Source organism: Ammospiza caudacuta, chromosome 1, assembly GCF_027887145.1.
Source record: "Ammospiza caudacuta isolate bAmmCau1 chromosome 1, bAmmCau1.pri, whole genome shotgun sequence".
Taxonomy (NCBI): Eukaryota; Metazoa; Chordata; class Aves; order Passeriformes; family Passerellidae; genus Ammospiza; species Ammospiza caudacuta.
Genome location: NC_080593.1, coordinates 156,395,210 through 156,408,553, shown reverse-complemented (window position 1 = coordinate 156,408,553; position 13,344 = coordinate 156,395,210). Strand labels below are relative to the sequence as shown.

The 13,344-nt window shown below is 58.8% G+C and overlaps 1 protein-coding gene across 2 annotated transcripts; it reads right to left on the bottom strand.

The window, feature by feature from the left end:
- Positions 1 to 590: 590 nt before the first annotated feature.
- On the bottom strand, positions 591 to 13,331 carry MAF1 (MAF1 homolog, negative regulator of RNA polymerase III). Of its 2 annotated transcripts, none has more exons than XM_058815198.1 (8): positions 13,056 to 13,331; positions 11,899 to 12,140; positions 8,459 to 8,587; positions 6,081 to 6,225; positions 3,353 to 3,474; positions 2,473 to 2,592; positions 930 to 1,046; positions 591 to 782 (listed from the first exon to the last, which is right to left on the bottom strand). In XM_058815198.1, exons 2-8 carry the CDS (start codon positions 11,979 to 11,981, stop codon positions 761 to 763), a joined length of 738 nt encoding a protein of 245 aa, XP_058671181.1. In that variant the 5' UTR covers positions 11,982 to 12,140; positions 13,056 to 13,331; the 3' UTR covers positions 591 to 760. The 2 variants fall into 2 exon arrangements, with proteins under 2 accessions (XP_058671181.1, XP_058671172.1); XM_058815189.1 differs by having other exon boundaries at positions 11,899 to 12,066.
- Between the last annotated feature and the right edge of the window lie 13 nt (positions 13,332 to 13,344).

Sequence of the window (13,344 nt, the reverse complement as noted above, 5' to 3'; positions counted from 1 at the left end):
TGGGCAGGTGGGACGGGGATCAGTGCAGCCGAGGGCAGGAGCCATAAAGTGCAGCGAAGCTTCTGGGGCTCCGGGATTCCTGGGGGGCTCCAGTGTCCAGGGGGGGACATGGGGACACCGTGACACCGGGACAGGGGGGACATGGCTCAGGAAGGACCAGCGGCGCCACGACAGGGCCAGGTCCTTTCCCGGTTCTGTTCCTGGCTCCATTCCCGGTGCCAATGCTGGTCTGGTTGCCAGTCCTGGTTCCGTTCCTGGTTCCTTTCCTGGTGCCAGTTCTGATTCCGTTCCTGCTTCTGGTTGCATTCCTGGTTCTGTTCTTGGTTCCTTTCCTGGTGCCAGTTCTGCTCCTGGTTCCATTCCTGGTTCTGGTTCCGTTCCTGGTTCCTTTCCTGGTGCCACTCCCAGTGCTGGTTACATTCCTGGTTCCATTCCCAGTTCCTTTCCCAGTCCTGGTTCCTTTCCCAGCCCTGGTTCCATTCCCAGGTCCGGTTCCATTCCCAGTCCCGGTTCCGGTCCTGGCTCTGTTCCCAGTCCCGGTTCCAGTCCTGGTTCTGTTCTCAGTGCTGGTTCCGTTCTCAGTGCTGGTTCTGTTCCCACTTCCATTCCTGGTTCCGTTCCCAGTCCCATTCCCAGTCCTGGTTCCGTTCCCAGTCCCGTTCCTGGCGCTGGTTTGGTTCCCAGTCCATTTCCAGTCCCATTGCTGGTTCCGTTCCCTTTGCTGGTTCCGTTCCTGGTGTCTCGGATCCCACCAGGAATCTCACATGCACATCACCTGCAGCCTGCAACGAGGACAGGGAACAGGGAGGGTCACCTGCCTCGCCTGGGGCCACACCCCCTGCCCCCACCCTGCCCCACCCACCTGCGGCCACGCCTGCTACCCCACCCTGCCTCACCTGTGGCCACGCCCCCTGCCCCGCCCCACCCACCTGTCCTCCTCGATGGCGCCGCCCTCGGGGTCGCCGCTGTCGCCCTTCTCGGTGTCCCCCTCGCCCAGGTCCATGTCCAGCTCGGTGCCGGTGTCCGGCCGGGTGTAGGCATAGCCACTGTGGGAGGCAAAGGCCAGAATTCCAGGGAATCCTCTCAGGAATGGCCCCTGGAATTCTGGGGAACTCCCTGAGAATGGCCCCTGGAATTCCAGGGAATCCCCTTGGCAACGGTTCCTGGAATTCCAGGGAATCCCCTTGGGAACGGTTCCTGGAATTCTGAGGAATGCCCTTGGGAATGGCTCCTGAAATTCTGGGGAACCCTCTACAGAGAACTGTGTGGAATCCCCATGGGAATGGACCATGGAATCCTCCTGGGAATGGTCCTCAGAATTCCAGGGAATCTCCTCGGGAATGACCCCAGGAATTCCACAGAACCCCCTGGGGAACATCCCCTGGAATTCTGGAAATCCTCTTGGGAATGACCCCTGGAATTCTGGGAAATCCCCTCAGGAAGGGCCCCCTGGAACCCCCTTGGGAAGGACCCCTGGAATCTCCTCAGGAATGCCCCCTGCAATTTGGGAATCCCCTGGGGAATGCCTCCTGGAATTCCAGGAATGCCCTGGGGAAGGCCCTCTGGAATTTCAGGGAATTCCCTGGCGAATGGCTCCTGGAATTCTGGGGAACCTCTTGGGAATGATCCCTCGAATTCCAGGAATCCCCTTGGGAATGGCTCCTGGAATTCTGGGGAATGCCCCTGGGAATGGCCCCTGGAATTCTGGGGAATGCCCCTGGGAATGGCCCCTGGAATTCCAGGAATGCCCCTTGGAATGGCCCCTGGAATTCCAGGAATGCCCCTTGGAATGGCCCCTGGAATTCTAGAGAATCCCCCTGGGAATGGTCCCTGGAATTCTGAGGAATCCCCTTGGGAACAGCTCCTGGAATTCTGAGCAATACCGTTGGGAACTGCTCCTGGAATTTCGGAGAATCCCCCCGGGAACATTCTGGGTAATCCCCTCAGGAAGGACCCCTGGAATTGCAGGGAACTCCCTCGGGAATCCCCCAAAGAACTGTGGGGAAATCCCCTTGGGAATGCCCTCTGGAATTACAGGAATCCCCTTGGCAATGGCCCCGGGAATTCTGAGGAATCCCCTTGGGAATGGCTCCTGAAATTCTGGGGAACCCTCTACAGGGAACTGTGTGGAATCTTCATGGGAACGGACCCTGGAATCTCCCTGGGAATGGCCCTCAGAATTCAGGGAATCCCCAGGGGAATGCCCCTCTGGAATTCAGGGAATCCCCTGGGGAATGAATGCCTCACGGAATTGGAGGAATTACCTGGGGAAGGTCCTCTGGAATTTCAGGGAATCCCCTGGGAAATGCTCCCCAGAATTTGGGGAATCCCCTGGGAAATGCTCCCCAGAATTTGGGGAATCCTCTGGGGAATGCCCCCGGAATTTCAGGGAATCCCCCAGGGAATGCTCTCTGGAATTTCAGGGAATGCCCTGGGGAATGGCCCCTGGAATTTCGGGAATGCCGCCCTGACCTGATGGAGCGGCAGGTGAAGAAGACGATCCTCTTCAGCCTCTTGTTGTAGAAGAAGTAATTGAAGGACCAGAGGCTGCCGTCCTCCCCGAAGGGATCCGAGTCCAGGTCCGGGTTGTAGCTGGGAACCGGAAAAGTGGGAATGTCACGGGATTGGGAAATGTGGGAACGTCACAGGATTGGGGACAGAAAAAGTGGGAATGTCACGGGATTGGGAAAAGTGGGAACGTCACGGGAATGGGAAAAGCGGGGATGTCACAGGACTGGGGACAGGAAAAGTGGGAATGTCATGGGATTGGGAAAAGTGGGAATGTCACGGGACTGGGGAATGGAAAAGTGGGAATGTCAGGGGATTGGGAGCAGGAAAAGTGGGAATGTCACAGGACTGGGGAAAGTGGGAATGTCAAGGGATGGCAGCAGGAGAAGTGGGAATGTCACAGGATTGGAGACAGGAAAAGTGGGAAAGGCTCGGGATTTGGGACAGGAAAAGCGAGGAAGTCACGGGATGGGGGAATAGAAAAGTGGGGAAGTTAGGGGATAGGGGAATGGAGAAGTGGGAATGTCATGGGACTGGGGACAGGAAAAGTGGGAAATGCCTGAACGGGATAGAGGACAGGAAAAGTAGAAAAGGCTCAGGATTGGGAACAGGAAAACTGGGAAAGGCCTGGATGGATGGGAACAGAGCTGGGATCCCTCAGGAAGGGCTGGGATCCCTGGGATCAGGAAGGGCCGGGATCCCTTGAGATCAGGAAGGGCTGGAATCCCTCAGGATCAGGAAGGGCTGGGATCCCCCTGGGATAAGGTAGAGCTGAGATCCCTGGGATCAGGAAGGGCCGGGATCCCCCGGGATGGGGCACGGCCAGCCCCAGGTGCCCCCGTACCTGTAGATGTCACACTCGGCCAGGCAGATCTCCTCATCCACCGCGTCCCACAGCAGCGGCTTCAGCGCCTTGAAATCCTCGCGCACGGCCGAGAACAGGCTGCAGTTCACAGCATTCACCACCTGTGACACAGAATGGGGACAGAGCACATGAAATGGGGACAGGGGACATGGAATGGGGATGAAATCCTCGCGCACGGCCGAGAACAGGCTGCAGTTCACAGCATTCACCACCTGCAATGGAGACAGGGGACACTGAATGGGGACAGGGGACATGAGATTGGGGATGTGGGACACAGGATTAGGGACAGGGGACACGGGACTGGGGGCAGGGGATGTGGGAACGGGGATGAAATCCTCGCGCGCGGCCGAGAACAGGCTGCAGTTCACAGCATTCACCACCTGTGACACAGAATGGGGACAGGGGACATTGAAATGGAGACAGGGGATACGGGATTGAGAACAGAGACATGGAATGGGGACAGGGGACATTGTGGAATGAGGACAGGGGACATTGTGGAATGGGTATAGGGGACATTGTGGAATGGGGACAGGGGACATTGGGGAATGGGAACAGGGGACATGGACTGGGGATGAAATCCTCGCACACAGCCAAGAAGAGGCTGCAGTTCACAGCATTCACCACCTGGAATGGGAACAGGGGACACGGGATTGGGACAAGGGACACAGAATCGGGACAGGGAACATGGAATGGGGACAGGGGACAGGGAACACGGACGAAATCCTCACGCACGACCAAGAAGAGGCTGCAGTTCACAGCATTCACCACCTGGAATGGGAACAGGGGACATGGGATTGGGGACATGGAATGGGGGCAGGGGACACGGGATTGGGACAAGGGACATGGAATGGGGACAGGGGACGTAGAACAGGGATGAAACCGTCACACACGGCCAAGAAGAGGCTGCAGTTCACGGCATTCACCACCTGGGATGGGGACGAGGGACACGGGAATGGGGACAAGGGAGACGGGATCAGGGATGAGGGACACGGGAATGAGGACAGGGGACACAGAATGAGGAAGGGGGACATGGGATCAGGGACAAGGGACATGGAATGGGGACTCGGGATGGAGGACATGGGAACAGAGATGTGGGACACAGGAACGGGAACACGGGAACAGGGACATGAGAGATGGGAAGGGGGATGAGGGACATGGGAACAGGGACGTGGGACACGAGAACAGGAATGAGGGACACAGGAATGAGGATGGGGACACAGGAACAGGAATGGGGGACAGGGGAATGGGGATGTGGAACATGGGAACAGGAATGGGGGACAGGGGAATGGGGATGTGGAACATGGGAACAGGAATGGGGCTGGTTCAGGAATGGGAATGGGGGACGAGGGACATGGGAATGGGACTGGCCTGGGAACGGGGACGACGGACATGGGAATGGGAATGGGGCTGGCACGGGAACCGCGGACATGGGAACGGGGCTGGCCCAGGAACGGGGGACACAGGAACGGGGCTAGCACGGGAACAGGGGACACAGGAATGGGGCTGACCCAGGAATGGGGGACACACGAATGGGGCTGGCCCAGGAATGGGGGACACACGAATGGGGCTGGCCCAGGAATGGGGGACACAAGAATGGGGCTGGCCCAGGAATGGGGGACACACGAATGGGGCTTGCCCAGGACCGCGCTGCCCAGAGAGGCTGCGGATTCTTCGCTCCCAGAAGCGTCCAAGGCCGGGTTGGACGGAGCCTCCCATGCCTGAAGAGGCTCCAGGGGAATGGGCACGGGCACAGAGTGACCCCCAGGGACAGGGAATGCTGTTTGCAGGATTGGGGATGGGGGGATATGGAGGATGGGGGGATATGGATCGGCAATTCCTGGCTCTGGGAGGAGGGAAGGGATGGAAAAGACTCTCAGAGAAGCTGCAGCTGCCCCACCCCTGGCCGTGTCCAAAGCCAGGTTGGTGGAGTTTGGAGTTTGAAGGTTCCTCCTGCTCCAAGCCCGTCCTGCTCCCGCTCCCCCAGGTGAGTCCAGGTGATCTCACCCCATTCCATGCTCCGTACCCTGCCCAGGCTGCGCTCACAGGGGAACCTGTGGCTCTCCCAGCTCCTCCCAGTCCCATCCCAATCCCTCTCAGTGCAGACTGGGCTCACAGGTGAACCTGTGGCTCTCCCATCCCAGTCCCTCCCAATCCGTACCCAGTTCAGGCTGGGCTCGCGGCTGAACTCATGGCTCTCCCAGTCCATCCCAGTCTCTCCCAGTGCTCCCAGTCCCATCCCAGTCCATCCCAGTCCCATCCAAGTCTCTCCCAGTGCCCCCAGTACCCAGATCAGGCTGGGCTCCTGGCTGAACTCATGGCTCTCCCAGTCTCATCCTAGTCCATCCCAGTCCCATCTCAGTCCCTCCCAGTCCGTACCCAGTTGAGGCTGGGCTCGCGGCTGAACTCGTGGCTCTCCCAGTCCCTCCCAGTGCTCCCAGTCCCTCCCAGTCCCATCCCAGTCCCTCCCAGTCCCATCCCAATCCCTCCCAGACCATCCCAGTCCCTCCCAGTCCGTACCCAGTTGAGGCTGGGCTCGTGGCTGAACTCGTGGCTCTCCCAGTCCCTCCCAGTGCTCCCAGTCCCTCCCAGTCCCTCCCAGTCCGTACCCAGTTGAGGCTGGGCTCGCGGCTAAACTCGTGGCTCTCCCAGTCCCATCCCAGTCCCTCCCAGTGCTCCCAATCCCATCCCAGTCCCTCCCAGTCCGTACCCAGTTGAGGCTGGGCTCGCGGCTGAACTCGTGGCTCTTGGCGGCGCTGAAGTCGTAGTCGGGCCGGAAGGCCTCGTTCAGGGTGGCGATCAGGTAGAACAGCGTCTTGCGGCTGCACGTGTCGCTGAGCGGGCCCTCCCCCTGCCTGGGGGGACAGGAATGTCACCAGGGTCACCACAGTGTCGCCACAGGGTCATCAGTGTCACCACAGGGTCACCACAGTGTCACCACAGGGACACCAATCAGGTAAAACAGCATCTTGCGGCTGCACGCGTTGCTGTGCGGGCCCTCCCCCTGTGTGAGTGCGACAACAGTGTCACCACGGTGTCACCACAGTGTAAGCAGTGTCACCACAGGGACACCAGTGTCACCACAGGGACACCAGTGTCACCACAGGGACACCGATCAGGTAGAACAGCGTCTTGCAGCCGCACGTGTCACTCAGCGGGCCGTCCCCCTGTCTGAGAGTGACAACAGTGTCACCATGGTGTCACCACAGTGTCAGCAGTGTCAACACAGGGACACCGATCAGGTAGAACAGCGTCTTGCAGCCACACATGTCACTCAGCGGGCCCTCCCCCGTCTGAGAGTGACAACCGTGTCACCAGCGTCACCACAGGGACACCATGTCGCTGAGAGGGCACTCCCCCTGCCTGGGGACAACAATGGTGTCACCAGTGTCACCACAGTATCATCGCTGTCAATGAGTGATGGCCCTGTCCCCAGCCTGGCAATGTCACCAGTGTCACCAACCACAGGGACAGCAGGCACACCGGGGGGACAGCGCTCCTGGGGCCAATCCCAAAATTCCAGAGTTGCCCCTGGGGCTGATCCCAAACTCCCAGTGCTGATCCCAGAGATCCTGTGCTCATCCTGGGGCTGATCCCAGGGATCCCAGAGCTGACCCCAGAGATCCTGTCCTCATTCTGGGGTTGATCCCAGGGATCCCAGAGCTGACCCCAGAGATCCTGTGCTCATCCTGGGGTTGATCCCAAACTCCCAGAGCTGATCCCAGAAATCCCAGGCTAATCCTGGGGCTGATTCCAAACTCTCAGAGCTGATCCCAGAGAGATCCCAGGTTAATCCTGGGGCTGATCCCAGCAACGATCCCACGATCCCAATGCCCACCCCACGATCCCAATGCCCACCCCGGTTTCCCACTACAGCTCCCACCCCAGTTTCCCAGTACCCATTCCAGCTTTGCAGTGCCCCTCCCAGTTTCCCAGTGCCCAGTTTCCCAGTGCCCCTCTCAGTCTCCCAGTGTTTCCAGTTCACCCAGTCCCAGTGTTCCCAGTGCCCCCAGTTCGCACCTGCCGGGGCTGAGACCGGAGCTCTGGGACAGGCTCAGGGCCTCCAGTGTTCCCAGTTCCCCCAATCCCAGTGTTCCCAGCATTCCCAGTGCCCATCCCAGTGCTCCCAGTTCTCACCTGCCGGGGCTCAGGCTGGAGCTCTGGGGTGAGCTCAGTGCCCCCAGTGCTCCCAGTTCCCCCAGTCCCAGTGTTACCAGCATTCCCAGTGCCCCCAGTGCCCATCCCAGTGTTCCCAGTGCTCCCAGTTCTCACCTGCTGGGGCTCAGGCCAGAGCTCTGGGGAGGGGCTCAGGGCCCCACTGTTCCCAGTGTTCCCAGTGTCCCCAGTTCCCCCAGTCCCAGCATTCCCAGTGTTCCCAGTGCTGCCAGTTCTCACCTGCCAGGGCTCAGGCCGGAGCTCTGGGGAGGGGCTCAGTGCCCCCACTGTTTCCAGTGCCCCCAATCCCAGCATTCCCAGTGCTCCCAGTGCCCATCCCAGTGCTCCCAGTGTTCCCAGTTCTCACCTGCCAGCGCTGAGGCTGGATCTCTGGGGTGAGCTCAGTGCCCCCCACTGTTCCCAGTGTTCCCAGTTCCCCCAGTCCCAGTGTTCCCAGCATTCCCAGTGCCCCCAGTGCCCATCCCAGTGTTCCCAGTGCCCCCAGTTCTCACCTGCCGGGGCTCAGGCCGGAGCTCTGGGGTGAGCTCAGTGCCCCCACTGCTCCCAGTGTTCCCAGTTCCCCCAGTCCCAGTGTTAGCAGCATTCCCAGTGCCCCCAGTGCCCATCCCAGTGTCCCCAGTTCCCCCAGTCCCAGCATTCCCAGTGTTCCCAGTGCTCCCAGTTCTCACCTGCCGGGGCTCAGGCCGGAGCTCTGGGGGGGGCTCAGCGCCCCACTGTTCCCAGTGTCCCCAGTTCCCCCATTCCCAGTGTTCCCAGTGCTCCCAGTTCGTACCTGCCAGGGCTCAGGCTGGAGCTCTGGGGGGAGGGCTCAGGGCCCCCAGTGTTCCCAGTTTCCCCAGTCCCAGTGTTCCCAGCATTCCCAGTGTCCCCAGTCCCCCCAGTCCCAGCATTCCCAGTGTTCCCAGTTCTCACCTGCCGGGGCTCAGGCCGGAGCTCTGGGGGGGGCTCAGCGCCTCCAGCGCGTGGGGCTGCCCCTCCTGGCAGAACTGCTTGAAGAGCTGCTTGTCGATGCCAGCCAGCTTGCACGAGTAGCTCTCGATCCTGGGGATCCCCAAAAAACCCATCAGAGATCCCAGAAACCCTCCCAGAGATCCCAAAAACCCTCCCAGAGATCCCAGGAACACACCCGAGGGATCCCAGGAACACACCCGAGGGATCCCAGAGATCCCAGAAATCCCAAAAACCCTCACAGAGATCCCAGAGACCCTCCCAGGGGGATCTCTGTCAATCCCAGCCAGCTTGCACAAACAAGGAGCTCTCAATCCTGGGGATCCCAGAGATCCCAAAAACCCTTCCAGGGGATCCCTGTCAATGCCAGCCAACTTGCATGAGTAGCTCTCAATCCTGGGGGACCCCAAAATCCATCAGAGATCCCAGAAACCCGCTCAGAGATCCCAAAAACCCACCCAGGGGATCCCTGTCAATCCTGGCCAGCTTGCACGAGGAGCTCTTGATTGTGCCAGGGGATCACAGAGATCCTAAAAACCCTCCCAAAGATCCCAGAGATCCCCAAAACCCCTCCCAGAGATCCCAGGAACCCGCCTAGGGGAGCCCAGAAACCAAACCCTGTTGATCCCAGCCAGCTTGGATGAAGTAGCTCTCGATCCTCTGGGATCCAGGGCTGGACTGATCCTAAAAACCCTCCCAGAGATGCCAGGAACCCTTCCAAGGGATCCCTGTCGATCCCAGTCGGCTTTCACAAGTAGCCCTCGATCCTGGTGGATCCCAGAGATCCTAAAAACCCACCCAGAGATCCTCAAAACCCTCACAGAGATCCCAGGAACCCTCCCAGGGGAGCTCAGAGATCCCAGAAACCCACCCAGAGATCCCAGAAATCCCAAAAACCCTCACAGAGATCCCAGACACCCTCCCAGGAGAGCTCAGAGATCCCAGAAACCCACCCAGAGATCCCAGAAATCCCAAAAACCCTCACAGAGATCCCAGGAACCCTCCCAGGGAAGCTCAGAGACCCCAGAGTCCCTCCCAGGGGGATCCCAGAAACCTTCCCAAAGATCCCAGAGATCCCAAAAAACCCTCCCAGGGGGATCCATGTCGATCCCCGCCAGCTTGCATGACTAGCTCTCAATTCTGTAGGATCCCAGAGATCCCAAAAAAACCAATCAGGGGATACCAGAAACCCACCCAGAAACCCCAGAGATCCCGCAGACCCTCCCAGGGGATAGAGATCCCAAAAACCCGCTCAGGGGATCCCAAAAACCCGCTCAGGGGATCCCAAAAACCCGCTCAGGGGATCCCAGAGATCCCACAAACACTCCCAGGGGGATCCATGAGATGCCAGGGCCTTTCCCAGGGTTTTTCCGGGAGGGCTGCAGAGGGCTTTGGGGTAAAGGCTGGAAGGATGGGAAAACAGGGAATGGCTTGCCACGGAAAATCTGGCATTTTGGAATGGAATTCCCAGAGAATCTGGGGCTGCCCCAGGATCCCTGGAATAGCAGGAGCTCTCCCAGCATTCCCAGATTCCTGGGTTCAAAGGAACGGCGCTCCCAGGTTTCCTGGGGCAACGTTACGAGGTTCCCAGAGCTTTTCCTGGGGCAGAACTCCCAGATTCATGGGTCAGCATTCTCAAATTCCCAGGTTTCAAAGGAGCAGAATTCCCAGATTCCCAGGGCAGAGTTCCCAGAGCTTTTCCCAGGACAGAATCCCCAGATTCACGGGGCAGCACTCCCAGATTCCTGGAGCTCTTCCAGGGACAGCATTCCCAGATTCCTGGGTTTCAAAGGAGTAGTATTCCCAGATTCTCAAGGACAGAATTCCCAGATTCCCAGGGCAGCATTCCCAGATTCCTGGGTTTCAGGGGGCAGCATTCCCAGATTCCTGGAGCCCTTCCAGGGACAGAATTTCCAGATTCCTGGGGCTGCATTCCTGCTGCCACCGGGTTTCATGGGGACAGAATTCCCGGATTCCCAGGACAGAATTCCCAGGTTTCATGGGGCAGAATTCCGAGATTCCTGGGGACAAAATTCCCAGATCCCAGGGACAGCATTCACAAGATTCCCAAGGACAGAATTCCCAGATTCCCGGAGCCCTTCCAGGGCAGCGTTCCCAGATTCCCAGAGCTTTTTCAGGGACAGAATTCCCAGATTCCAGGGCCAACGTTCCCAGATTCCCAGGGCAGCATTCCTGGTGTTCCCAGGTTTCATGAGGACAGAATTCCCAGATTCCCAGGGCTTTTTCAAGGACAGAATTCCCAGATTCCAGGGCCAGCATTTCCAGATTCCCGGGGACAGAATTCCCAGATTCCCAGGGCAGCATTCCTGGTGTTCCCAGGTTTCATGAGGACAGAATTCCCAGATTCCAGGGCCAGCATTTCCAGATTCCCAGGGACAGAATTCCCAGAGCTTTTCCAGGAGCAGAATTCCCAGATTCCCAGGACAGACTTTCCAGGTTCTCAAGGACAGAATTCCTAGATTCACAGAACTTTTCTAGGGACAGCATTCCCAGTATTCCCGGGATAGAATTCCCAGATTCTCAAGGACAGAATTCCCAGATTGTCAAGGACAAAACTCCCAGATTCCCAGAGCTTTTCCAGAGACAGCATTCCCAGTGTTCCCAGGATAGAATTCTCAGATTCTCAAGGATAGAATTCCCAGATTCCCAGGGGCAGCATTCCCAGTGTTCCCCGAGCAGCACTCCCAGGTTTCCAGGGGCAGGATTCACAGATTCCCGGGGACAGAATTCCCAGATCCCCAGAACTTTTCTAGGGACAGCATTCCCAGTGTTCCTGAGATAGAATTCCCAGATTCTCAAGGACAGAATTCCCAGATTCACAGAACTTTTCTAGAGACAGCATTCCCAGTGTTCCCGGGATAGAATTCCCAGATTCTCAAGGATAGAATTCCCAGATTCCCAGGGCAGCATTCCTGGTGTTCCCAGGTTTCATGAGGACAGAATTCCCAGATTCCAGGGCCAGCATTCCCAGATTCCCAAGGACAGAACTCCCAGAGCTTTTCCAGGGCAGCATTCCCAGATTCCAGGGGCAGCATTCCCAGATTGCCGGGTTTCAGGGGCCAGCACTCCCAGATTCCCAAGGACAGAATTCCCAGAGCTTTTCCAGGGCAGCATTCCCAGATTCCCGGGTTTCAGGGACCAGCATCCCCAGATTCCCAAGGACAGAATTCCCAGAGCTTTTCCAGGGCAGCATTCCCAGATTCCCGGGTTTCAGGGGCCAGCATCCCCAGATTCTCAAGGACAGAATTCCCAGAGCTTTTCCAGGGCAGCATTCCCAGATTCCCGGGTTTCAGGGGCCAGCACTCCCAGATTCTCAAGGACAGCACTCCCGGGTTTCATGGCCCAGCATTCCCAGATTCCCGGTGGCATCCCGTGCCCCGTACCTGCCGATGATGTGGGCGTCCCCGGTCTCCACGGTGAGCTGGGAGTTGATGGCCTCGAAGCTCGAGTTCTCCAGCAGCTTCATCCTCCCCCGGGGCGGGCGGGGAAATTCCCGGGAAACCCCCGAGATTCCCGGGAAAATTCCCGGGGCAGCTCCCCCGGTGCGGCAGCTGAGCCCCGGGGAGAGACGAGGGGAGGGAATGGGGGAACGTGAATTTCTGGGAATGGAAACACCGGGGGGGAACTGGGGAGAGGGAAAACGCAGGAATGGGGAAAGAGAGGAAATGAAAAAATGGGGATGGGAAAAGGAAAAAAGAAAATACAGGAATGGGAAAGGGAAAGAGAGAAAATGAAGAAATGAGAATGAGAATGGGAAAAATGCAGAAACGGGAATGGGGAAAACAAACAAGGAAAGGGGAAAATTCATAAATAGGAAAGGGCTCATAAACAGGAAAAGGAAAGCGGAAAGGGAAAATGCAAAAATGGGAGTGGAAATGGGAAAAGGAAAGGGGAAAGAGGGAAAAACTGAAGAAACGGGAAAGGGGAAAAGAAGGAAAATGCAGAAATGGGAACGGGAAAGGGAAAAATGAAAAAACAAAAGAAAGGGAAAACGAAAGAAACAGGAAGAGGAAGCGGAGGAGGAGGAAGAGGAGCTTCAAGCGGAGCTGGCAGCGGCACCGCAAAGGGGGAGACGGTGACAGGCGGAGGGGCAGAGGCAGAGGGGGAGGAGGAAGAACAAGAGGAGGAAAAAAAGGAGGAAAAGGAGACAAAAAAGGAGGAAAAAAAAGCGGGAAAAGGGCGCGGAAAAATCTCCCCCGGTCCCGGGCGGCGCCACAGGAAGTGGAGTCCCGGCATGCCCCGCGCGCTGGACTACAGCTCCCGACATGCCCCGCGCGAAACACAGCCGCGAGAGAAACGGACTACAGCTCCCGGCATGCACGGCGCAGCGCATAGCCCCGATCTATTGGCGGACTACGGCTCCCGGCATCCCCCGCGCTAACGGCCCCATCCTCGCCATCGCTGGACTACTGCTCCCATCCTGCCCCGCGGCTGCGCGCCGTGCTACGCCACGCCTGGGCGGCGCGGGGTACGCCGGGAGCTGTAGTCCGCGCGGCTTGTGGGCGCGCAGAGGAAGGGGCGGCGGGCCGAGCGGGCTTACCGGCGCGTCCTGCTCCTTATCGGTGCCTCTTCGCCGTGGCAGCGCCTTCAGGCTCGGGGTGCGTGTAAAGGGAGGCGTCTCCGGGGAAAGCTCGAGGAGGGCGAGTGTGCCGCGGCCGCCGTCCGCCGTCTGGCGCCGGCCCACCGGGCCTCCGCCCACCTCGACATGTCCCCGAGTGCTCGGGACGGTGCGAGCGGCTGAGCGAGTTCCTGGGAGTCCCCCGGAGCGAGCGAGCGAGCGGGCGACCTTCTCCTGCGGCACCGGACGGCAACAGCGGCGGCACCGCCCC